The sequence below is a fragment of the Camelina sativa genome, chromosome 11, assembly GCF_000633955.1.
Source record: "Camelina sativa cultivar DH55 chromosome 11, Cs, whole genome shotgun sequence".
Lineage (NCBI taxonomy): Eukaryota > Viridiplantae > Streptophyta > Magnoliopsida > Brassicales > Brassicaceae > Camelina > Camelina sativa.
In genome coordinates, this window is record NC_025695.1 from 125,674 (window position 1) to 149,377 (window position 23,704).

At 41.7% G+C, this 23,704-nt stretch overlaps 8 protein-coding genes across 8 annotated transcripts in view; 6 read left to right on the forward strand and 2 right to left on the reverse strand.

The window, feature by feature from the left end:
• LOC104720751 (protein DETOXIFICATION 45, chloroplastic-like) overlaps window positions 1-2,699 on the reverse strand; it is a 4,415-nt gene extending 1,716 nt beyond the window's left edge. Inside the window, exons 1-10 of the mRNA XM_010438629.2 lie at window positions 2,573-2,699; window positions 2,125-2,469; window positions 1,894-2,015; window positions 1,666-1,809; window positions 1,435-1,595; window positions 1,200-1,335; window positions 1,000-1,096; window positions 795-895; window positions 540-703; window positions 348-419 (exon numbers count right to left, since the gene is read on the reverse strand). Coding sequence (XP_010436931.1) covers window positions 348-419; window positions 540-703; window positions 795-895; window positions 1,000-1,096; window positions 1,200-1,335; window positions 1,435-1,595; window positions 1,666-1,809; window positions 1,894-2,015; window positions 2,125-2,408 — 1,281 coding nt within the window. The 5' untranslated portion in view covers window positions 2,409-2,469; window positions 2,573-2,699. The remainder of the gene's footprint in view (window positions 1-347; window positions 420-539; window positions 704-794; window positions 896-999; window positions 1,097-1,199; window positions 1,336-1,434; window positions 1,596-1,665; window positions 1,810-1,893; window positions 2,016-2,124; window positions 2,470-2,572) is intronic.
• Window positions 3,337-5,860, forward strand: LOC104720753 (uncharacterized protein At1g04910-like). Its single transcript, XM_010438630.2, has 8 exons — window positions 3,337-3,736; window positions 3,841-3,931; window positions 4,050-4,126; window positions 4,226-4,314; window positions 4,392-4,581; window positions 4,676-4,960; window positions 5,058-5,389; window positions 5,464-5,860. The coding sequence occupies exons 1-8, from the start codon at window positions 3,491-3,493 to the stop codon at window positions 5,795-5,797; spliced, it is 1,644 nt and encodes a 547-aa protein (XP_010436932.1). The 5' UTR covers window positions 3,337-3,490; the 3' UTR covers window positions 5,798-5,860.
• LOC104720754 (expansin-like A2) lies at window positions 5,916-7,201 on the reverse strand. The gene is made up of 3 exons (XM_010438631.2): window positions 7,008-7,201; window positions 6,611-6,905; window positions 5,916-6,504 (listed from the first exon to the last, which is right to left on the reverse strand). Exons 1-3 carry the CDS (start codon window positions 7,135-7,137, stop codon window positions 6,126-6,128), a joined length of 804 nt encoding a protein of 267 aa, XP_010436933.1. The 5' UTR covers window positions 7,138-7,201; the 3' UTR covers window positions 5,916-6,125.
• On the forward strand, window positions 8,493-9,380 carry LOC104720755 (dehydrin ERD14-like). Its single transcript, XM_010438632.2, has 2 exons — window positions 8,493-8,831; window positions 8,925-9,380. Exons 1-2 carry the CDS (start codon window positions 8,649-8,651, stop codon window positions 9,273-9,275), a joined length of 534 nt encoding a protein of 177 aa, XP_010436934.1. The 5' UTR covers window positions 8,493-8,648; the 3' UTR covers window positions 9,276-9,380.
• Window positions 10,580-13,304, forward strand: LOC104720756 (L-ascorbate oxidase homolog). The gene is made up of 7 exons (XM_010438634.2): window positions 10,580-10,832; window positions 10,942-11,051; window positions 11,323-11,593; window positions 11,665-11,770; window positions 11,877-12,606; window positions 12,695-12,773; window positions 12,889-13,304. The coding sequence occupies exons 1-7, from the start codon at window positions 10,689-10,691 to the stop codon at window positions 13,108-13,110; spliced, it is 1,662 nt and encodes a 553-aa protein (XP_010436936.1). The 5' UTR covers window positions 10,580-10,688; the 3' UTR covers window positions 13,111-13,304.
• Window positions 14,520-16,988, forward strand: LOC104720757 (rop guanine nucleotide exchange factor 1-like). Its single transcript, XM_010438636.2, has 6 exons — window positions 14,520-14,536; window positions 14,697-14,999; window positions 15,074-15,190; window positions 15,294-15,823; window positions 15,916-16,269; window positions 16,348-16,988. Exons 2-6 carry the CDS (start codon window positions 14,753-14,755, stop codon window positions 16,711-16,713), a joined length of 1,614 nt encoding a protein of 537 aa, XP_010436938.1. The 5' UTR covers window positions 14,520-14,536; window positions 14,697-14,752; the 3' UTR covers window positions 16,714-16,988.
• LOC104720760 (transcriptional elongation regulator MINIYO) lies at window positions 17,222-22,875 on the forward strand. The gene is made up of 10 exons (XM_010438639.2): window positions 17,222-17,462; window positions 17,684-18,413; window positions 18,480-18,595; window positions 18,715-18,893; window positions 18,999-19,104; window positions 19,198-19,458; window positions 19,567-19,755; window positions 19,913-22,054; window positions 22,166-22,375; window positions 22,471-22,875. Exons 1-10 carry the CDS (start codon window positions 17,292-17,294, stop codon window positions 22,624-22,626), a joined length of 4,260 nt encoding a protein of 1,419 aa, XP_010436941.1. The 5' UTR covers window positions 17,222-17,291; the 3' UTR covers window positions 22,627-22,875.
• On the forward strand, window positions 22,946-23,701 carry LOC104727466 (heterodimeric geranylgeranyl pyrophosphate synthase small subunit, chloroplastic-like; the record flags this gene model as incomplete). The annotated part of the gene is made up of 2 exons (XM_010446571.1): window positions 22,946-23,428; window positions 23,522-23,701. Coding segments are annotated over exons 1-2 (540 nt in total), but the record flags the coding sequence as incomplete, so codon positions are not given.

Here is a 23,704-nt window from a genome sequence, read left to right on the forward strand (position 1 = left end):
GTCTTTGGAAAACAAACCAGCTATTGAACTGAAAGACATCCCCAACAGTATAGCCAGTGCAATCCCTGTCACCACTCCTATCTGTACAACACTAAACACGTTACATCCCTCCCTATAACCAGAGATCAATCACCATCCCCCAACAAGATAAAATTCCACTTCTTTAGTGCAGCACCTTCATGATGATTAAGAGAGCTAACATATTCCCTTCAACTGACCCTACATCTTGGCATTTCTAACATATTCATCCTTTCTCGCCAACTTCCTCAAGCTAAATCTAATTCATTGTTCCTTCTATTTATGGAAGTAAGTGAATCTCAACTGCAAAAAGGGGTGTCGGCTCATACCTTCAGAACAAAATCCGTAACCTCTTTCACACCTTCAAAGTCTCTTTTGGATGCAGAACTTGCGATCAAGGCCTGATCAACAAGACAAGAGGCTTAATACCATCTCTCGCCTCAGTGGTTTTTTTAGTCCCATTTGATACTAAACAGATGAAGAAAGTTATAACCAAAACCTCTAGGTATAAAAACCAATACCTGTCCAGATGAAGCTAGTGCATCAGTAAGCAGAGATACCGCCAACCAGACTTGCATGCATATCTGATGTGCTGCCATTGCGAAAACTCCCTGACGAGCAGCCATTGATGTGGCAACAGTCATGGTCATGAGCACAGACAGAGTCCTTCCAAGAACAAATCCCCCTGTAATTCAAGTCAAAGTTTAAAACCTAGATATATCAATACAGTACTTACATCCGTAAATTCCATAAGTGAGGAACCGTTGTCCACATACCTGATTTTAGGTAATCCCCGAACTTTAGTGACCCCATCTTTGGAGGAAGCAGTATAACTCTTTTGTTCAAGAGTATAAGCATTGAAATGGCAACAGTGTACCTATGAATCAGAGGAAAGAGGTTTAGCACCATTCTACAAGGTTGAGCAAAGGAATGAAAAGAAAGAGAAAAAAAAACAAAAGAAGAAGATGTATAGCTACATACTGGGAGATGACACTAGATATTGCTGCCCCGGCTACACCCATCTTGAACTTGTATATAAATAGAGGGAAGAGAAATATAGCCAGAAAATTACCAACGCCTGCACTATGGAAATTAGGGAATGAATGAACCGATGGAAGAAAGAAATACAACTATAATTGAACATTCTTGGACTATGCCAAAAGATTTAAAAGAATGCAAACCTATACAGTAGACTGGAGTTTTTGTATCCTTGAATCCACGGAAAATGCCTTGAAGAGCTAAAGAAACCACATACGCAGGAGCACCAAGTGCCCTAAGGACAAGAAACTGCCGCGCAGGGATGAACATTTCTGACATCTGGTATTAAAGACAAAAAACATGCATCCCTCAGTATATAATTTCTCCAAAAATTCTCAAGACATTGATGACGATAAGCTATAACTGGACCGAACTTACAGATTGTACACCCATTAACCTTAAAAGGGGTCCAGATGCGAAAGACAAAGCGAGTGCCTCGAAGATACCAATTCCAATTGCTAGCACTAGCGCTGTCGACACTGAAGATAACTGTCTCCTTTCTGGTAAACCTTGAGAAGGTATGTCACCATGACTATCTGCTGTAAATCCATTCAAATAGATGATATAAGGCTGGGAAAACATGAGAAGAGAAGAAAGCTAAAGGTTTACCTGAGGCTAAATCTTCTGCGGCAGTCTTTGCAATATCTTCAGCGACAAAAGAAGTGGCAACGCTGAGGAGTGGAATGTTGAAGAGCTTTGATATGGTGTTGAAGATGGCCATGGAAACGCCAGCGGAACCCAACTCAACAGATCCTGCAGATTCGAAAGAAGGGGGTCCTTAGAACGCTTTTTAAAAATACCTCTTCCATGGTATCGATAGAGCAAAGGGAAAAATACCGAGCCTTCCAATGTAAGCAGTCTCCATGAGCAGAGTCAAAGGGTCAATAGCTTGTCCAGCGATGGCAGGAAGAGAGAGCATGACGAGTTCTCGTTTAATATCCACAGGACGTGTGTCTTCCCTAGCAAAAGGAAAGGGAGATAAAAAAAAAGCATAAACAAAGACAAGAAGAACGTAGCAAACATGCGAAAGAGTAACAAAGGGAGAACGCAACACCTCAACAGCCTTACGGGAGTTTGTCCAGTGAACCGCAAGAGTGATCTTCTTCATCCTCCAAGTTGAGAAAGGGAGAAGAAGAGTCAGGGTTAATCTGGCTCTTCCGACGAGTAACAACACAAGGAAAGATAGGGTTTGGACTGCTGTGAAGGGAGCACTTTTGGTTTTGGAGGCCAGAGGCTTGATTGATCCGAGTTACAGGTAGAAAATTGCCTACTCGTCTATTTACTTTGGCCGACCTATTCGTCAAGGGCAGCGAAACTTGCTTCCCAGCCACTACTCTACTGGAGGACTCCATCACTACACACTCCCAGCCAATTCGACTAGAGAAACGTTACTTTGATGACTACTCGGTTCGTCTACAAAACCCAAACGATAGAGAAAGCCGAGAAGAAGATGATGATACTACTGGATAGGGTATCGAGAAGAAAAGAGTCAAAAAGAACAAAAATTGAAACTTACGGAATCGGGAGGGATGAGCGATGCTGTAGAGAAATCAATTCGTCGAGGCAGAGATGGCAGGAGGAGGAGAAGGGTACAATCAATTATTCATCATTCCGATTGAGAGGGGGTTGGGGTTTAACCGTTGCAGGGCGGTTTCTTGTTTGGAGAAGACGAAGAGTGGATTGGTAGATGGGCCTTTTGTTTCCTCTCAAATTAAGCCCGTTAAGGCCCATTCATTCGCTCATTAGTAGTTGACTTTTTTCTTCTCATGTCATCATCAATTCATCGTCATGTATTTTTCAATTTTTGATATGTTCCCTAATAAGACAGAGGTTTCTAATATTAGCTTATTTTGTTAGAACGAAAAACCTTTTTTAAAACCCATTCAAACAATTCGCTGTCAAAGAAAAAAAAACCCATTTGAACAATTCTTATCAAACGAGTTGGCATTTAAAAAACAAAAATAATAGGATAAGTTTTGCTTTCGGAACAACAATTTTTTTTTTTTTTTTTAAAAAGACGATTTCAACAAACATTTGAATTTTAAGATAAGAATCTAAACAGCTAATTATAATTTGGCATGAATTAGAAAAGGAGATAATAATATAATTAAAGAGCAGATGATTCGGTGTGATGTAGTTGCTGAGACGTTAAAAGAAAAAACCCAAACTCATATTTCTTTTTTTCTTTTAAAAAAAAAAATTGTGTGTTTGTTTGTTTTATAGTTTGAGATTAGTTTGGAGTATTTGTGCATAGTTTCTCGGCAACCAACTTCTCCTCAAGGCAAGTCAAACGAGGCATCATCGAGATATGACGTCTTCTTCTTCCTCTTCCTCCTCCTTTTGCACTCTCTCCTTCCCTTTTCTCTTGTTTTCTTCCTATTCTTTGTAGCCCCCTATCCTCCTCAAGTCCTCATTCCTTCTTCCGTTAATACAAATGTCGTCGTCTTTGAAGTTGAAGAAAAGAGATTATGGCGCTGAACCGGACAAGACAAAGCTTGTCATCGCCGGCATTCGCCACCAGTTACTGCTTCTCTTTCGCCGCCGTCACCGTCTTTTTCCGCTTGTCTCTGCCGTCTCCGGATGTCTCCTCCTCTTCCTCTTCTCATTCTCCATCCTTTCTCCTCCCCCCTTGATACATCTCGAACCCAATCCACATCCAAACGCTCCATTTCGTGTTCCTGTACGTAAAACTTATATGATATCATCCATTTTACCATTTACGTACGTTAATAGTCTCTCCACATTTTCATGATCACGTACCTAGCAACTGTGTGTGTGTCTCAGGAAAATGGCGGAAGGTCGGATCGCAAGTTATGGAGCTCGCGATTGTCCAACTTCTACTCTGCCTGCAGCAATGCCACTGACTCCTTTCAAGGTACGTACGTACGTGTACCCTTAAAAGATTTGCGTACGTACGTTATTAAAAAAACCTTCAGATATTAATTACATGATATATACTCATTTGGTTTGGTAATTAATCGAAACGGTGGCAGTTACGGACAAGAAAACGCAAACCAATCGGTATTTACTGATCGCTACAAGCGGAGGATTAAACCAGCAGCGGACAGGGGTGAGTTCCTTGTGAACCACATATATATATGATTCTAGCTAGTGTTATATATTGAGTGAGGGCCGTTTATAATTCTGAAGCGCTTTTTCTACTGTGTAGATAATAGATGCTGTAGTTGCGGCTTACATTCTAAACGCGACTCTTGTGGTTCCTAAACTTGACCAGAAATCATACTGGAAGGACACCAGGTGCTGCCCTGTCTCACTCTGGTTCCCATTTTGATGTTGTTTAGTTTGTTGGTTCTAACGCAGCTTTTGTAATGCAGCAACTTTGAGGAGATATTTGACATTGATTGGTTCATTTCGCATCTCTCCAAAGACGTGAAGATCATCAAGGAGCTTCCTAAAGAAGAGCAGTCAAGAATATCCAGCAGCCTACAGTCCATCCGTGTCCCGAGGAAGTGCACACCCTCTTGCTACCTGCAGCGCGTTCTGCCTATACTTAATAAGAAACATGTCAGTTACTTATCCTCCAAACTAAGTTCATTCATGATATACATACAAGACAAGTATATATGCTCATCTGCTGCAATGCAATCTCATTTTGCAGGTTGTGCAACTCTCCAAATTCGACTACAGGTTGTCCAACGCTCTCGATACAGAGCTCCAGAAGCTGAGGTGCAGAGTGAACTACCATGCGGTGAGATATACAGAGTCTATCAACAGGATGGGCCAATTGCTGGTTGACCGGATGAGAAACAAAGCCAAGCATTTCGTTGCCCTTCATCTCAGGTTCGAACCTGATATGTTGGCCTTCTCCGGATGCTATTATGGCGGAGGTCAGAAAGAGAGACTCGAACTCGGAGCTATGAGACGAAGGTGGAAAACGTTACATGTGAGAATATCTATGCTTAGTTTGAAATACCATATTATATATCATCACCTCTTCTAACTAAGACTCTTAACTCCCTTGGACTTGTTGCAATGTGCAGACGGCAAACCCTGAAAAAGAACGGCGGCATGGGAGATGTCCCCTGACGCCAGAGGAGATTGGTCTGATGCTCAGAGGCTTAGGTTTTGGGAAAGAGGTTCACTTGTATGTTGCATCAGGCAAAGTATACGGAGGGGAGGATACACTGGCACCATTAAGAGCACTCTTTCCAAATATCCATACAAAAGAGACATTGACCTCCAAGAAAGAACTTGCTCCCTTTGCCAACTTCTCATCACGGATGGCTGCTCTTGACTTCATCGTCTGTGATGAGAGCGATGCATTTGTCACCAACAACAATGGTAACATGGCTAGAATCTTAGCTGGACGAAGGTATATACTGTGTCGCTTAACATCACTTCTTCACTGGTCTCTTCTCTAATGCACATGTGTATGTATGTCTGCAGGAGATACTTGGGACACAAAGTGACCATTCGTCCAAACGCGAAGAAACTGTACCAAGTCTTCACAAACAGAAACAACATGACATGGGATGATTTCTCATCCAAGGTCCGAAGATACCAGAAGGGTTTCATGGGGGAACCAGATGAAATGAAACCAGGAGAGGGCGAGTTCCACGAGAACCCAGCCTCCTGCATTTGTCGAACCTCTGAAGCAAGAAGAGTAAAAGAAAAAGCAAAACATGATCTAAATGAAGATGAACAAGACTCGTCAGAGTACTCAGACATTGGCAATGTCCCCATAGCAAGTGCCAGTAGAAGCGATTTGGAGATTTGGTGAAGTGATCTTCTGATCAGACTAATTTCTTCTCAGCAAGTGTCAGCGTTGTTTCCAGATAGAGAAATTCTTTTTATCTGTATAAAGATTGTAATGTCACAAAGTTGCAAGGTTACAGAGAGAAAGAATGGTGTACATATTGTTATTAATAGACCTTCTGTACATACACATATCCCTTTCTTTAGCTTTCTTGTTTAAAGAGACGACTTAAAATTATATAATAGAATCTTGAGATTATGCATTCCTGTTGTTGGTTCTTCCTCTCAGTTAAATAAACAAGTCTGTTCTGTTCTGTTACACATCACAAAAAGGGGAATGGAGTAAGTCTTAGTCAGGTCCAAATGTGATGGTCGCATGGATCACAACCTTCCTGAGCAATGTCGGTGATCTGAACGCCGGCGTCATAGGTCTTCCCAGCTTCCCAGTTAGGAGGAAGAACCCTCTGCGACCAGACCATTTTGCCGTCGTAGCCTGCCGTCACCACGAACTTGAACTGCAGAGCTCCGGTGGGTACTTTGTCAGTAACCCACACAGCTCCGTGGCTTCTGCTCAAGTAACTCCAATGTGACGAACCCACTTGAGCAATGTCGATGGCTACCACTTCGGTTTGGCCTCCTTGGTACAAAAGCTTTATGGCCAAGTAGTTAGGCTTTTTGCTAGATTCCTCCACTCTCACGCTCATCTTCTTGTTCCCGTAATCGCAAGGAACTCTGTTTCAATATTTTGTCAGTTCTTCTTCTTCCTATTAGTTATTATACTACAAGTTAAAAGTGAAACAAGTAAAATGAAATGAGAATGGTGAGTGAGGAATGGAACCTCTGGTACTCGATGTCGACAATGCCCTGTTTGAGGAGATCTATGTCAGCGCCAACAACGGGCTTAGCCATTGCCCTGAAGGCCCTGCTGCTGAGGACAAGATCGGTTTGGTTGCTCTTGTTGAGGTCAGTGACCATAACGGTGGTTCCTTTGCTGCTGCAAAGGGTGGGGTTCTTGCATCTGACCTGGAAGCAAGCTCCGCAGCCGGCGCCGTCTTTGTAGATGGAAGGCATTGCCGCCGCAATGTGACCGGCGAAGAAACCCGTAGCCATAGAGCCATAGGCACAAGCTCCGGCTGAATTAAACCCATAGATATACAACAACTAGTATAAAAAGATGAGAAAAGACACCACAAGAAAAAAAAAGTAATATAAATGAAAAGAGATGGGAAAATTACAAGAGAGAGCAGAGGCAGAGGAGAAATAAGATGCCTTAGAGTGGTGAAGACATCGGTCGCAGGCGTTTGCAGATGAGGAGAAGAGGAAGACTACTGCGAGCAGGAGGAAGAAGAGAATGGCGCCTCCCATTTTTTCTTTTTTTTTTTGTGTTGAGAGATTTTGAAGAAACAAATAATCCAATAAGGTATGAGCCTTTTGGGAAATATCCTTATTAATTTTGATGGGAACAGAGTGAATTTATATCAGTCTTAATGAAGGAAATGAGTGCCAGCTCACTATACCAACAACACACGTCACGTCGTCATAGATAAAGCAGCTTGCTGGTGACTAGTTTAGCGCAGTGAGTGTGTAAATTAGTTAGTAGTAATAAACTACATCCTCCTAATTCCAAGTAAAAGTTAAAAAAAGGTAGGTATGAGGGTACCTAGGATTTACCACATTACCCGGTGGATGACGTGGCATTGCACCGACTCTCTCCATCACATTCACATTCACATGTGCATCCCTCCTCGGGCCTTGTTCTTGTAGTTGTCGGTCGGTCTCCTGCTTTTCTTTCTTCTTTTTAAATCATCCGTTTACCAACATTGACTTAACCAATCAAAATCTACAAGTACTTTGGCCACTTCTATGTTTATGTATCTCTCTCTTTTGGTAACAAAAATACATTTATAATAGCTTAGCTAGTTTCGGAATTAATCAATTAAATGAATAGTACATACTTCAGTTGCTTACCGTCAAGGCACAAACAAACCGCATTTCTATTGTATTAGGCGTAGAACATTAGACATGTCAAAAGTTTGTTTGTTACTACAATTTTGATGATTTCAGTCGATCAAAAATATACATTATTCAACAGATTAGTAACCAAGAAACGTCCATGTGAGAACGACTCTGTCACATCTACGGCATTGATTACTACATACATGTGAAGATATCTTCATATACTCCTATCTTTATTCTATTCCATTGTCGAGGCTATATACAAAATTTAAGATTATATATGATTTGTTTTTTTTGTTTCTTTCTAAATACAAATAGATTATGATTTGTCTAAGATTTATCTATACCAACTAGTACTGATTATTTTTTAACGATGTATATCAAATTCAAAATCCTAACGGCTATAAATCGTACATTACCCAAACGTAGGCCTCTCTTATTATTATGCTCATTGTTTATGTAAAGCCCATCGTCTGATTCGGCCTATTTTCTAAATAGTGCCAAACTGTGTAAACTCTGCTTTTGCCCTCTTTATTGGATAACGTGGACCGTCCACACCGACCATCCATTGGTCGGCGCAACGCAGTGTATTCGGACATGTACGATGTTCTATATTTTACTACTTTCCCTAAAACAAAACAAAAAAACCCAAACCCTTGTTCCGATCAAAGTTGGGCCTTAAAATATAGACTTGTTAAGTACAATTTGCCGGCAACACCTTTGTTAAAGGCGAACCTAGTGTTAATTACTACAAATTAACTTGTAGTAATAATTAATTAAACAGAAAATAAAAGCTAGAGCTACTATAAATACAGTGTTGCAGGGCAATGTGTAACTCATCAGTTCTCAAAGCTTGCAAAGCAAAGTCCCGTTGGCAATTAAAAGTAAGTGTTGAATACTTGTTTGCGTTTTCCTAAAAGATGGCAGAACATCCTCGTTCTAGTGAGCAGCAAGAAGCTGATGCTGCAGCCTCCAAAGGCTGTGGGATGTTTGACTTTCTCAAGAAGAAACCCGAAGATGCACATTCTTCCGAGAATGCCGGTGTGATCAAGGAAGAGGAGAAGCCTTCTCTCGCTGAAAGACTCCACCTTTCCGACAGCTCTGTAAGCTTGATTGTATATATACACAATAATTAATTAGCAGCATGAGAAATGTTAGTAACACTTTGTTGATGGAGGATGTGAATATGTATGCAGTCAAGTGATGAGGAAGCGGGTGAAAATGGGGGAAAGAAGGAGAAGAAGAAGAAGAAGAAGAAGGACGATGCTGCAGATCAATGTGAAACAGAGGAGAAGAAAGGCTTCATGGAGAAGATCAAGGAGAAGCTTCCTGCGGGTATAGGTCATCCTGACCAAGCCAAGCCTGAACATGAGGATGGGAAGGAGAAAGGGTTTATGGAGAAGGTGAAGGATAAGCTTCCCGGAGGTGACCATGGGAAGCCTGAACTTGAACCTCGTCATGACAATGGCAAGGAGAAAGGTTTAATGGAAAAGATCAAAGAGAAGCTTCCTGGTCATAACAATGAAGAGAAAAAGAAGGAAACCTAGTTATAACAATATCCTTTCTTTGTTCTTTACTTTGGCTTTGACCACTTGCTTTTTCATCTTCTTGTATTGTCTACCTCGTCGTGTTAGTGAACTGCCAGCTTTCTATTTGAAAACTCTTGAATCTTGAAGAACAGAAGAAGTCATATTAGAACAACATAGGAATATTGACACCCTCAAATATTTAGTTGAAGACCATTTTGTTTTCATCTCGCAATGAAAAAGAAAGAAATAACGGCATGCTAACAAAGTAGAGTTGCGTTGCTACTACAGGCTACAGCTTATTATTTATAGGTTTCGTCTTTTACTTTTTTTTTTTTTTTTTTTCGTTCATGCCGGTCATGCATAATTCATGAGCAAGCAGGCATTGTTGGATGTTGCCGTGTTGGTAAAGTTAGGCTGGAAAAATAAGGGCCCAAAATGGCCTGTTTGACAGATATCACAGAAAACGGGAAAGAAAAGTCAAAGGGAAGGAGCAGAGTAGTAGACACGGAGAGAGTCTGAGTCTTTTTGATTTTGAGTATGAAAGTGAAGAAAAAGAGAGAGACGTCTCTCACGGGAAGAAGACAGTCTGTGACTTTTGTGAGTTTCCAGCTGTTGGGTGATAGATGATAGATCAGTTTACCTCATTGCATTTGCTTAAACCACCAAGTAAACTAAATCACTTATGTTCAAAGTAATTGGAGTTACCAATCCAAACATCAATAATTTTTTACGGTCAACAACACAATGCCAATCACCACACAACACGCATATGTCGGAGGACAATTTTTTGGTTTTTTGACATCTATTTTTTTTGAAGTTGACCTTTGAAATTTTGTGCTAAATGAAACATATATACACAACACATGCTGTATTAATGTAATGTATAAATTTAATTTATAGACGCCAACCCCAATCCAACTCAGCAAAATCTTCATCCCACACATTTACGCGCTTAACTAGCTAACTCTTTATTTTTAAGTTTTGTCTGTTTCTCCGATCATCAACTCTTCTTCTTAATTATTTTAAGATAAGAAAAAGTCTTACTTTGCGAACTATTACAACGACCGATCCCTTTGTAATTCAAGCATAATAATAATGCATACAATAAATTGTTTCATCACATTTTCCTACGCGTTCAATTCAATCACCCCCTAATGGTAATGGACTAATGGCAATGGGAATGGGCTTGGCTTGCTAGATATAATAATAATACTAATTAAGTAGTAGGTGGGGCCTTACATTACAGGTTGAATAAAACACGGAATTAGCTGATTGGAAAAGCTAGCTTCCCATCCCATTTTGAGTCTTTAAATACGTCACCGAGTCATTTGTTCGGTTACTACAAACTTTTAAGCTTTCTCTTCCAAGCTTTTTCTTCTTCCTCATCATCAAAATTCAAGATATATAGCGCTATAGATAGAGAGAGAGAGTATGGGGTGGTGGCTAAACGGCGGCGTCAGGACTATAATGATGGCAATGACCATCATTTCTTTTGTACATGCTGAAGATCCCTACCGTTTTTTCGATTGGAGGGTCACTTACGGCAACATTTCTCCACTTGGCATTCCTCTTAAGGTACATTTTTTTGTTTCTTTCCAAGATCAACAAAATATATATATGGCTTCTTGTCTTTTTTGTCTGATGTGATCGTTCCTGCTTTAATTATATTTATTACACGACGCAGGGGATCTTGATCAATGGACAATATCCAGGACCCGATATTTACTCAGTCACCAATGACAATTTGATCATCAATGTTCACAACGAGCTCGACGAACCCTTTCTCTTATCTTGGTACCAATCTATTCCCCCTTCTTTACCATCTTTCTCTTAGCATTCTATTTCAATATGTGTATTTTGGAAAAAGCACTAAATGTTATATTTAATGAATTATTGGAGTAATCTGGTAATTGGTACGAGGGAGCCGATCTGCATGCACTTGTAGTGTCGTTTCTTCACAATCTTTCTTGTTTAGCTAGGTATTATTGGTGGACACGTCAAGTTTTCATGTTAATATAATATCAAGGAATTAATAAAAATACAAAAATGGTAAATACTAATGAAGGAACGGAGTGCAACTGAGGAAGAATTCTTACCAAGATGGAGTGTATGGGACGACTTGTCCAATCCCACCGGGCAAAAACTACACTTATGCAATCCAAGTCAAAGACCAGATTGGTAGTTTCTTCTACTTCCCTTCCCTCGCCGTTCACAAAGCTGTCGGTGGTTTCGGCGGTTTCCGTATTCTCAGCCGCCCTCGCATCCCCGTCCCTTTCCCTGAACCTGCTGGAGATTTCACTTTCTTAATCAGTGATTGGTTTGAGCGTGACCACAAGGTACTTTCATTAATTGATTAACTAATTCTATATGTTCGATTAGGACCATATATAACCAAATGCACATTCAGACTTTGAAGGCACTTTTGGATAGAGGACACAAGCTACCTTTGCCTCAAGGGGTTTTGATCAATGGCCAAGGAGTCAGTTTTTCTTCTTCTCTCACCGTCGAGAAAGGTTTGTCTTAAGAAAATCCCAAGTCGTTTGATACGTACGTACTTTGGTCAAGAAGAAAATCATAATTATCTCATATATATATATTTGTTTGTGTAACAATAATTAGGTAAAACATACAGATTCAGAATATCGAACGTAGGGATTCAAAACACTCTGAATTTTAGAATACATGGTCATCAAATGAAGCTCGTCGAGGTTGAGGGAACACATACAGTCCAGTCCATGTATACCTCACTCGACATTCACGTTGGACAGTCTTACTCCGTCTTGGTCACCATGGACCAACCTGACAAAGACTATGACATTGTCGTCTCCACAAAATTTGCGGCCAAAAAACTTTTGGTCTCATCCACTATTCACTACTCCAACTCAAGAAGACATAACAAAACATCTCCTTCTGTCCACGTTGAACCACCACCACCTGCCGATGAACTAGATTGGTCTATCAAACAAGCCCGGTCCATTAGGACAAATCTAACTGCGTCTGGGCCAAGGCCTAACCCTCAAGGCTCATATCACTATGGTCGAATCAAAATCTCTAGGACTTTAATATTGGAAAGCTCTGCGGCACTTGTGCATAAGAAGCAACGCTACGCCATAAACGGAGTGTCGTTTGTAGCTGCAGATACTCCGCTTAAGCTTGCGGATTACTTTAAGATCAAAGGCGTTTTTAAAGTGGAGAGCATCCCTGACAAGCCGAGGAGAGGAGTAGGGATGAGAATGGATACGTCAGTGATGGGAGCAAACCACAGGGATTTCTTTGAAATCATATTTCAAAACCGCGAGAAGGTCGTCCAAAGTTACCACCTCGATGGATACAACTTCTGGGTTGTCGGGTGAGAATAATAGCTAAGCTATAATATATAGTAATGATGCATTATATATATTGCATCTCTGATGTTTGCTAGTATATACTGTCTACAGGATGGATAGAGGAACATGGACAAAAGCGAGTAGACGAGAGTATAATTTGAGGGATGCTGTTTCTCGCTCCACTACTCAGGTATAAGATCTTACTCCATATATATCTCTATATTTCCGAAACAAAAAATATAAAAAAGTTTAATGTATTGTAACAAAAATTTGAAAATGAATTTATGGATTTTTGCTTGATGTAGGTATATCCAGAATCTTGGACAGCCGTATATGTGGCACTGGACAATGTGGGGATGTGGAACTTAAGGAGTGAATACTGGGCGAGGCAATACTTAGGACAACAATTCTACCTCCGAGTTTATTCTCCAGCTCACTCTCTAAGAGATGAATACCTTTTGCCTAAGAATGCTTTGTTGTGTGGCCGAGCCTCCAATAAACAACACACGCCCATAATCACTCCTTGAAATCGTATTGGCTTGATTGTATGATCATACCAATCGTAAATGGATGATTTAGGGATATATTCTATTTTAATATATTAAGTTCTTTATTCTTTTATATATTTATAGCGAGGTATACATTTTAATAAATTTTCCCTTTTAATTATGTATATCTAAATTAATGAAAAATTATAATGGATACAATAGTGGATTGTCTAGAATTTCGGTGTTTATTTTATTGAAGAGAAGACATGTTTTTTTCTAAAGTTTTAGTGTTTTTGAGACAATATTTGGAGTTGATATTATGGTTAACATTTGAAGGAAAAGTCAATATTTTCATATGAATCAAACAAGTAATTTTATCATATCAGTAGGGGGAAAAAAAAACTCATACATAACGAATTAAAAAACTTAATATGGAAAAAACAACAGAGATATAAAAGAAAATACTAAGAATGATTCATTCAACGGTGAGACGTTAACTAATCCTAGTTTTATTGGTAAAGAAAGAAAAAAAAAGTTGAATTGGGCAAAAAGAGTAATGAAATTAGAACAAACTACAAGGCTGTCAATGAGAAAGAAACATTTAATTGGAAGGGATGAATGAAGAGAATAAAAGGAAGTCAACTTAAGCGATGCATGTGAATCAACAACACCAATCTTCTAGTGATTAGTGACATTAAATAGTTGTAGTAGTACTAGATTATGAACCCATCATTTATTTATTATTAACGATTTGAAAAAGAGTTAAAATACTTAATAAACGAGTTTATAAGATTCGTTGGGTGAAATACGCATGAATGAATGAATAATTTAGTGAGGCAGGAAACGCAATGTATTGCCCGTAAGATGTGTCACCTTTTAAATGACGCGAGAGAATAGTACTAAACAGTGTAGATGAACAAACGAATAGGTAAAGGGCACGTGGCGGGGGAGGTCACGAGGTAAGAAGAATAAGATATGGTGGGTGTGTAAACGTAGTTCATGCCATTGCCAGGCCGAGGCCGGTACGAGAGAGAGAGAGAGAGACTGTCTGATCCGACAAGGAATGCTTCTAGTCCACACAATGTCAGGCTTATTTAAAAAAATAAAAAAAAATTAATTATCTCGACCCGCTGCTTAGAGATTCTCTCAACAAGACAACACACTCTGCGTCACTTAATAAAAAAAATCCAACGGTTGATATAAAGAAATGATATAGGGATGGTTGGATCTCGCCGTTAAAAGTCAGTCTTTCCACGTCTACTAACTCTACTGTACTGTTCCTAAACCAAAAACACAGTGACGACCGTGACTTTTATCTATCCATACCCTAACGGCGCAGTAGACGCCGTGAGTGGGGACGACAAAGAGAGAGAGAGAGGGGAAGAAAGAAAGGTGTCATTTTTTTAATTAGTATTTTTTTTTTTGTAAAGCTCTCTCTCTCTCTCTCTCTCTCTTTGTGAATAGGGTAAGCTCTGCTCTGCTCTGCTCTCTGTGCTTTACTTTTTTTTTTTTTGGTTTAATTATCAAAAAACCAAAAGCAATCATCATCATCACATCTACTTCCTTCCTTCTTCTTACTTTTCTTCTTTGCCCAAACTAACTAATGTAATGTGGATTCTTTGAAGCCGTTAAGATTCAGATCTCTCTCTCTCTCTCTGCTGCCCTGATAGAAGGAAGAAGAATGGGGAGTTTATCTTCTGAGGAAGACGACGACGGCTCTTCTTCCGAGAGATGCGGTAGCTACAGTCCCAGCGCCGACATTAGCGAGTCCGAGACTTGTAGCAACGCCGACGCTCCCTCCTCCTCCTCCATTGCCTCTTCTCCCCGCGCCTCACTCCCTCCCAGAGGTTTTTACTTCCCCGCCCCTGTTATCGGCGGCAAAGATGTCCTCTGGGATGACAACAAACCCGACACCCATCATTTATCCGGTAACTACTCTCCCTTCTTCTTTGATTGATTTGGAGACATTTGTACAAGTAGTAATTTGGGGATGATTTTATAGAAATTGAGATGATGAAAGAGAGATTTGCTAAGCTACTCCTCGGTGAAGACATGTCTGGTGGCGGTAAAGGGGTTTCTACCGCTCTTGCTATCTCCAACGCCATCACCAACCTCTCTGGTTTGTTTCTCAATCTCCATTGTGTGTGTTTTGCTAGCCTAGGGCTTTGTGTTTTCCTACAGTATTATTAAGTAAGGCTCTTGATTGGATTTTTTAACTACAGCTACTGTGTTTGGCGAGCTCTGGAGGCTTGAGCCCCTTCCTCCTCCCAAGAAGGCCATGTGGCGCAGAGAACTCGACTGGCTCCTCTGTGTTAGCGATTCCATCGTTGAGCTCATTCCTTCCATTCAGCATTTCCCTGGGGGCGGCACCTATGAGATCATGGAGACTCGCCCCCGTTCTGATCTCTACGCCAATCTCCCTGCTCTCAAGAAGCTCGACGCCATGTTGATCGACATGCTTGACTCTTTCTCCCACACCGACTTCTCCTATACCGATCGCGGCATTGTTCTTGGAGACTGTGACTACGACTCTCCTGCTTCCTCCTCTGGCCGCCCTTCCGTTAGGCAGGAGGACAAGTGGTGGCTCCCTTGCCCCAAGGTTCCCCCTCACGGCTTGTCACTAGACACTAGGAAGAAACTTCAGCAGTGCCGCGACTTTGCTAACCAGATTCTCAAGGCTGCTTTGGCTATTAACAGCGGTGTGCTCGCCGAAATGGAGATACCTCTCCCTTACTTGGACTCACTCCCCAAGGTATGCTGGCTCAATCAAGCTTTACCTTTGTTATTGCCGCTGGCTTTTCTATGATTAGCTCATTGAGGTCTAATTCTATTCTTTCTTTGCAGAGCGGGAAAGAATGCCTTGGAGATATCATCTACCAGTACTTAACTGCAAACAAGTTCTCACCCGAGTGTCTCCTAGACTGTCTTGATCTGTCGTCGGAGCATCAGACCCTCGAAATCGCCAACCGGATTGAGGCGGCTGTCCACGTTTGGAGACAGAAGAGTGGGAGGAAGCACAAGAAGCAGGCAAAGCTAAAGCTGTCCTCATGGGGTGGCAAGGTTAAAGGCCTTGTAAATGACACCGAAAGAAATGATTTCCTTGTGCAGAGAGCCGAGACCCTCTTGCAGAGTCTGAGGATCCGTTTCCCTGGTCTTCCCCAGACAACGCTGGACATGAACAAGATTCAGTATAACAAGGTATAACAATATATATAAGAAGGGAGTGTGATTGCAGCATGAAACGAGGCTCAAACAAGTTGTTTTGTTTAATTGCAGGATGTAGGGCAATCAATTCTGGAGAGTTACTCGAGGGTGTTGGAGAGCATGGCCTTCAACATCACGGCCAGAATAGATGATGTGCTTTATGTTGATGATGCCACGAGGAGATCCATATCGGCCACAGAAGCACCGCAGTCACTATTCAGCAATGCACAGAAAGGGTTCTCTGTGCAAAGCTCACCCTATGGATCCCCATTTGCAACGCCATCCCTGAGTGTAGCATCTAGGAGCCCGAGGAGAGCACCGCCGCTGTACACAGTGAAGAGAGAGAAGGGAGTGTTGGGGGAAACAGAGAAAGCATGGTCGTATGCAGGGAATTTGAGTTCAAGAAGAGTAACGGGAGTGACGCCGGAAAGAGATTAAGGTTTGGAAATAGAAGAAGAAGAATGTAAATCGATCAATGATGGTAGTAGAATGTAGTTGTTTTGTCTGACAGACTACGAGGAAGAGAGTATGGTTAATAGGCAACAACAATGTTTATCTTTTCTTTATAATGTGGAGTATAATTTAATAATGTATGGGGGGAATGTTGTTAACACTTAACAGAAGAGAGAGAGGAAACACACAAGTAGTCCCTTCCTTAGCTCTCGTTAAGACTGATTCTGGCCAAGTCCTAGAGAAGAACTTGATGCACATCACATACGTCTCTCATCATTAATCATATATGTTCATTGTAGAACAAACTCTCCTACATATAACTCTGCAGTTAATTGCATAGAATAGGAGGATTAGAGTTGTCGATGTTCCAATATTTCACTTGTTGTATGTTAATTTTTGTTTTTAAATAAAAAAGGTTAGAAGGGGTATTTTACACTTTTCTTATTTTTCCTTCTTTTTTTTTTTTTGTTCTTTTCTAATAAGACGCAGTCAATCAAACACAAAAAAATAAGCAGAGGGAAGAAGAAGAAGTGTAGAGGATCTTCTAGAGGGTTTAGACAGTGATGGAGCAGAGTAGCGGGAGACTGAATCCGAAAGAGGCCAACGTCTTGTCGAGCCTTGTCGGGAGCATCGTGGAGAAAGGTATATCGGAGACTACGCCTCCAAATAAGCCGATTCCCCCGAGACCCTCCCTTCTTTCCTTCCCCGTCGCTCGTCATCGTTCTCACGGGCCCGTAAGCCTAATCCACTCTTACTCCTAGGGCTTTTCTCAGTCAATTTGCTTTGGCTTCTTTTAGATTTTTATTAGGATTTATTTTCTTCTACTGTTTAATTTAGTACTTGAGTCCACCAACTTGTTTACCCTAATCCCTGACCAATTGGATTTTTCTAAAAATTCAGCTTTTTGTTTCATCTCATTAGATTTTATTTTTTTCCTCATGTTTTGATATTGTAGCATTGGGCTCCTCCTGTGGCACAACCTAATGACGATGAGGAAGAAGAAGAAGAAGAAGAAGAACGTTTCATGAATTCAGACTCCATTTCTGCTTTTGCTAAACCGCTTCAAAGAAAGGAGAAGAAACACATGGAGCTCAGTAGGTGGAAAGATATGGTCTCTGGGGATGATCCTGCATCCACTTCTCGCCCTAGGAATGTTAAGATCATTGAGACCAAGTCTCTCTCTCTTGCTCCCCCCGACGACTTAGCCACTAACACTTTACTGGCTAATCCTGCTCAGAGAGACTTTGTTACTCAGAGACCACCCTCTATTGAGGAAAGGGTTTCGTTCGGCGCTTCTCCTCCCTTATCTGTTTCGAATGGACGACTTGGGACTAGACAGGCGTCTTCATCTCTTGAGAGTGATATTGATGTAGAGAACCATGCAAGGTTGCAGACTATGTCACCCGACGAGATTGCAGAAGCACAGGCTGAGTTATTGGACAAGATGGATCCTGCATTACTCAGCATTTTGAAGAAACGAGGTGAGGATAAATTGAAGAAGCGAAAGCATTCACTGCTTGGAGTTTCCTCTGCCGAAGAGGCAACAAAGAATTCAAAAAAGTCGGCGTTAGCCCAAGGATTCTTGTGGGATACATGGACTGAGAGGGTTGAGGCTGCCAGGGACTTGAGATTTTCTTTTGACGGTTCTGTTGTTGAGGATGATGTTGTCTCAGCAGCTGAAACTGGTGAGTAGAGAACAATTCAACTGAAACTCATTACAATCTTAGGGTGCTTACACGTTGAATGTACAGGTGAAAAGTTGTCTGGGGTTGGATCTGCTGCTGAACGTGACTTCTTGAGAACTGAGGGGGACCCTGGTGCAGCTGGCTACACCATCAAAGAAGCTATTGCTCTTGCACGGAGTGTGGTATGAATGGTTATATTCTTTTTTGCCTCCAGTTTGACTTAAGCTGAACAAAACCTGTGGGACTTCGGTTTTTTTGGTTATTACTGCTCCTTGATTTGTCTGTATTATTGATATGTCAGATTCCGGGGCAAAGATGCCTTGCTTTGCATCTGCTTGCATCTGTACTCGACAAAGCTTTGAACAAACTTTGCCAGAGCAGAATCGGCTTTACAAGGGAGGAAAAAGATAAATCCATTGATTGGGAAGCCATCTGGGCTTATGCCCTTGGACCAGAACCTGAGCTTGTCTTAGCATTGAGGTAATTACTTGATGGGTGTAATGTGAGACTTATTTGTGAAATTACTACTCATATATCATAAATTGTTTGTTCTTATCAATATGAGTTTCTTTTTTTATTCTTTAGGATGGCTCTTGATGACAATCATACCTCTGTTGTTCTAGCATGTGTAAAAGTGATTCAGTGTCTACTGAGCTGTTCTCTTAACGAGAAATTCTTTGATATTTTGGAGGTATAGTTGATTTTTTTCACTACAGAGATGTTATAGTCCTCAAAGAACTTGATTCTATATGTTCAAACTGATAAATTCCATTTCTGTTTCCAGAACATGGGACCACACGGAAGGGACATCTTCACGGCGCCGGTGTTTAGGAGTAAGCCAGAAATTGATCTTGGCTTCCTCCGTGGTTGCTACTGGAAGTACAGCGCTAAACCCTCCAATATTGTTCCTTTCCGTCAAGAGATCATGGATGACGGGACAGAAGATACAGAAACTATTCAGAAAGATGTTTTTGTAGCCGGACAAGATGTTGCTGCTGGTCTTGTCAGAATGGATATCCTTCCAAGAATTTATCACCTTCTGGAGGTGAGATCACTATCTGTGCGTAAACTCAGCAAGGAAAACATTCTTGTTGTGTTGCTTTACCAGTTGCTTACTTTTCTAGGATTTGTTTTTTTCTGTTCATCATTACAGACAGAACCAACAGCAGCCCTTGAGGACAGCATAATTTCTGTTACTATTGCGATAGCAAGGCATTCTCCAAAATGCACAACTGCAATCTTGAAGTATCCCAAATTTGTGCAAACAGTTGTAAAAAGATTCAAATTGAACAAAAGAATGGACATTCTTCCTTCTCAGATCAATTCTGTCCGCCTCTTAAAGGTAATATGGCTCTGCTACTCTGCTAATACAAAATTATCTTGGGGCTCGTCTTTGATGTTTTTTGACAGAACCTGATTATAAAAGTTTGTTAAGATATCAATCCTCAGAGCTATTATATAACCTTCGTTTTTCTTTCTCTCTATTTAATTTCACTAAGGTGTTGGCCCGGTATGATCAAAGTACTTGCATGGAATTTGTGAAGAACGGGACTTTCAACGCCGTCACGTGGCATTTGTTTCAGTTCACCTCCTCTCTTGACTCATGGGTGAAGCTAGGGAAGCAGAACTGCAAGCTTTCATCTACTTTGATGGTTGAACAGCTCCGGTTTTGGAGGGTCTGTATCCATAGTGGCTGTTGCGTATCTCGCTTCCCAGAGCTCTTCCCAGCTCTGTGTCTGTGGTTGACTTGTCCATCATTCGAAAAGCTCAGGGAGACAAATCTCATCAGCGAGTTTACTTCTGTGTCCAAGGAGGCCTACCTGGTCCTTGAGGCTTTTGCCGAGACACTTCCAAATATGTACTCACAAAACCTTCCGCGGAACAAATCTTTGACTTGGGACTGGAGTTATGTTAGCCCTATGATTGATTTAGCACTAAGCTGGGTATCATTGGCCCCTCAATTACTCGACTGGGAGAAAGGAATCGAACATGTTTCTGCGTCCACTAAGTCTCTGTTGTGGTTGTATTCGGGTGTCATGCGTACAATTTCTAAAGTCCTTGAAAGAATCTCTGCCGATGGAGAGGAAGAACCTCTACCATGGCTGCCGGAGTTTGTTCCAAAGATTGGCCTTGCCATCATCAAGCACAAGCTTCTTAGTTTTTCCGTTGCAGAAGTAAGTAGATGTAGAGAAGACTCTTCCAGGTGTTCTTCTTTCATGGATTTTTTGTGTCTTCTAAGAGAAAGATCTCAAAATGATGAACTAGCATTAGCTTCTGTGAGTTGTCTTCATGGGTTAACGCGGACTATCGTTTCCATCCAAACTCTGATAGAATCTGCTAGATCTAAGATGACAACTCCTCATCAGGGATGTACTTCCACTAGAGATGAATTTGTGCTTGCAAAAGGAATACTGGCAGAGTCTCTGGCTGACCTAACATCTGTGTCAAGCTCTTTTAGAGATTCTGTTTCATCAGAATGGCCCATCATGCAATCCATTGAGCTGCATAAACGAGGTGGACTGGCCCCTGGGGTGGGACTTGGTTGGGGAGCTAGCGGTGGTGGGTTTTGGTCAACCAAAGTTCTGTTGGCACAGGCTGATGCCGGTCTTCTGAGTCTTTTTCTTAACATCTCTCAGATTGACGCGCATAATGATCAGGGATCTGTTGGCTTGATGGATAATCTGAACTCCACTTTAGCTATGTGCTTGATTGCAGGTCCAAGGGATCATTTACTTGTGGAAAGAGCCTTCGACTATGTCCTTAGACCACATGCTTTAGAACACCTGGTCTGCTGTATCAAGTCAAAGAAGAAAACCATATCGTTTGAATGGGATTGCAGCGAAGAGGATTATCATCGTATGAGCAGTATGCTTGCTTCTCACTTCAGAGATAGATGGTTACAGCCAAAGGAAAAATCTAAAGCCGAGAAAGGAGCCAGTGAGGTAAAGAAGGACACAGTTGGACTGGAGACGATTCATGAGGACGGTGAAATGCCAAATTGTTCGACACAGGATAAAAAAGTAGACTCCTCGATCACAGAGTGGGCTCACCAGAGAATGCCCCTACCTCCGCACTGGTTTCTCAGCGCCATTTCAGCAGTCCACAGTGGTAAAACCTCAACAGGGCCACCAGAATCCACAGAGTTTCTTGAAGTCGCGAAGTCTGGAGTTTTCTTTCTTGCAGGACTTGAGTCCTCGTCTGGTTTTGGATCGCTTCCGTCTCCTGTTTTGAGTGTGCCATTGGTTTGGAAGTTTCACGCTTTGTCTACCGTGTTGCTTGTTGGAATGGACTTCATCGAAGACAAGAATACTAGGAACTTGTACAATTTTCTGCAGGAGCTCTACGGGCAGTATCTTGATGAAGCGAGACTAAACCACCGTGACAATGAGCTCTTGATGTTCAAGTCAGACATTCACGAGAACTACTCTACTTTTTTGGAGATGGTCGTGGAGCAGTATGCTGCGGTGTCATATGGTGATGAACAGTTTGGCCGGCAGGTATCGATTTACTTGCATCAATGTGTGGAATCCTCAGTTCGACTTTCAGCATGGACTGTGCTCTCCAATGCCAGTGTTCTTCAGCTTCTGCCAAGTCTAGACAAATGCTTGGGAGAAGCAGATGGTTACCTTGAACCGGTTGAGGTAATTTGCCCCCAAAAAAAAGAAAAAAAAAAGAGAGGGTATAAAGTGTTGAATAATGGCATGTTTATGAGTATCATCGACTAAGATAAATTGGTACTATTGATATTGCAGGAAAACGAAGCAGTCCTTGAGGCGTACCTGAAGTCATGGACTTGTGGAGCCCTGGACAAAGCAGCGGCGCGGGGATCAGTAGCCTTTACACTCGTTCTGCATCACTTTTCATCTTTAGTATTCTGCAGTGAAGCCAAGGAAAAAGTATCCCTGCGGAATAAGATTGTGAAGTCTCTGGTCAGAGATGTATCGAGAAAGAGTCATCGAGAGGTAAGTTGAATGAAAACCCTGGCAGCTATTGTGGTTGTTGTTTGTAGAGCTGAGTGAGTACTGAAGATGAAAATAACAAAACCAATGTTTTGCAGGGGATGATGCTGAAACTGGTGGGGTATAGTAAAGGGGTTGCAGACGCCATGGAAGAAACGAGGGAGAAAGAGAAAAGATGGGAGGTGTTGAAAGAGGCGTGTGAAGGGAACTCCTCCCTCCTATCGGAAGTGGAGAAGCTCAAATCCGCCTTCTGAAAGCCTAGTGGGTGTCATCAAAGAGAAGGAGAGAGGAAAGAAAGAGAGTGTGTTGTGTTATCGTAACTCTTTCAGTCTTTCTTGCTCTAATTTTGATTTGTTCCGAGCTTAGTGTTGCAGAAGAAGAGCTGTGTAATTAAATCCAAATACATTTGGGAGCTGATGATGTTTGTTTTGGGTATGTAAGGATAGGATGGATTCTCCAAAATTCTGACAAAAGTCCAATTAGCTTAGCTTTTTTGACTCCAACATCTGAGTCATGCGACACTAGCTAGTACTTGTACTACTAGTCATTCACTATCTCCATCAAAAAGTGTTTGCTTCGTTTCTTTTATGGCTTTAACCAAAAGAAAAATTTAATCTTTGTTAAGAGTTTTAGACAATTATTTGGTTGGTATTATATCGTCTCTGTCAATCTCTAGTTCCATCTCAATCCAAGGCGATGTTGTTTAGTGCTTCAGCGACACCACTAGTGCCCAGCTTGTGTCTTCTTGCGGCGGAGAAACCCGTCAATCGTCGTCCTATGATGATGAGACTCTCAGGCGGCGGAGCAATTGGGTCTTCTTCATCGTCTTCGAATTTCGATCTGAAGACGTATTGGGGAACTCTGATGACGGAGATCAATCAGAAGCTCGACGAGGCGATACCGGTCAAGTACCCTGCGGGGATCTACGAGTCGATGAGATACTCGGTGCTCGCACAAGGCGCCAAGCGTGCCCCTCCAGTCATGTGTGTTGCCGCCTGCGAGCTTTTCGGTGGCGATCGCCTCGCCGCTTTCCCAACCGCTTGTGCCCTTGAAATGGTCAGTTTTATTATGTGTTAATTGCAGTTTGTTGTGATCTCTGATCTGTAGTAATGGAAATGAATCCAATTGAATCATGATGATGATGATCAGGTCCACGCGGCTTCGTTGATACACGACGACCTCCCCTGTATGGACGATGATCCTGTCCGCCGAGGAAAGCCATCGAACCACACAGTCTACGGCTCCGACATCGCCATTCTCGCCGGCGACGCCCTCTTCCCACTCGCCTTCCAGCACATTGTCTCCCACACCCCTCCCGACCTTGTTCCCCGT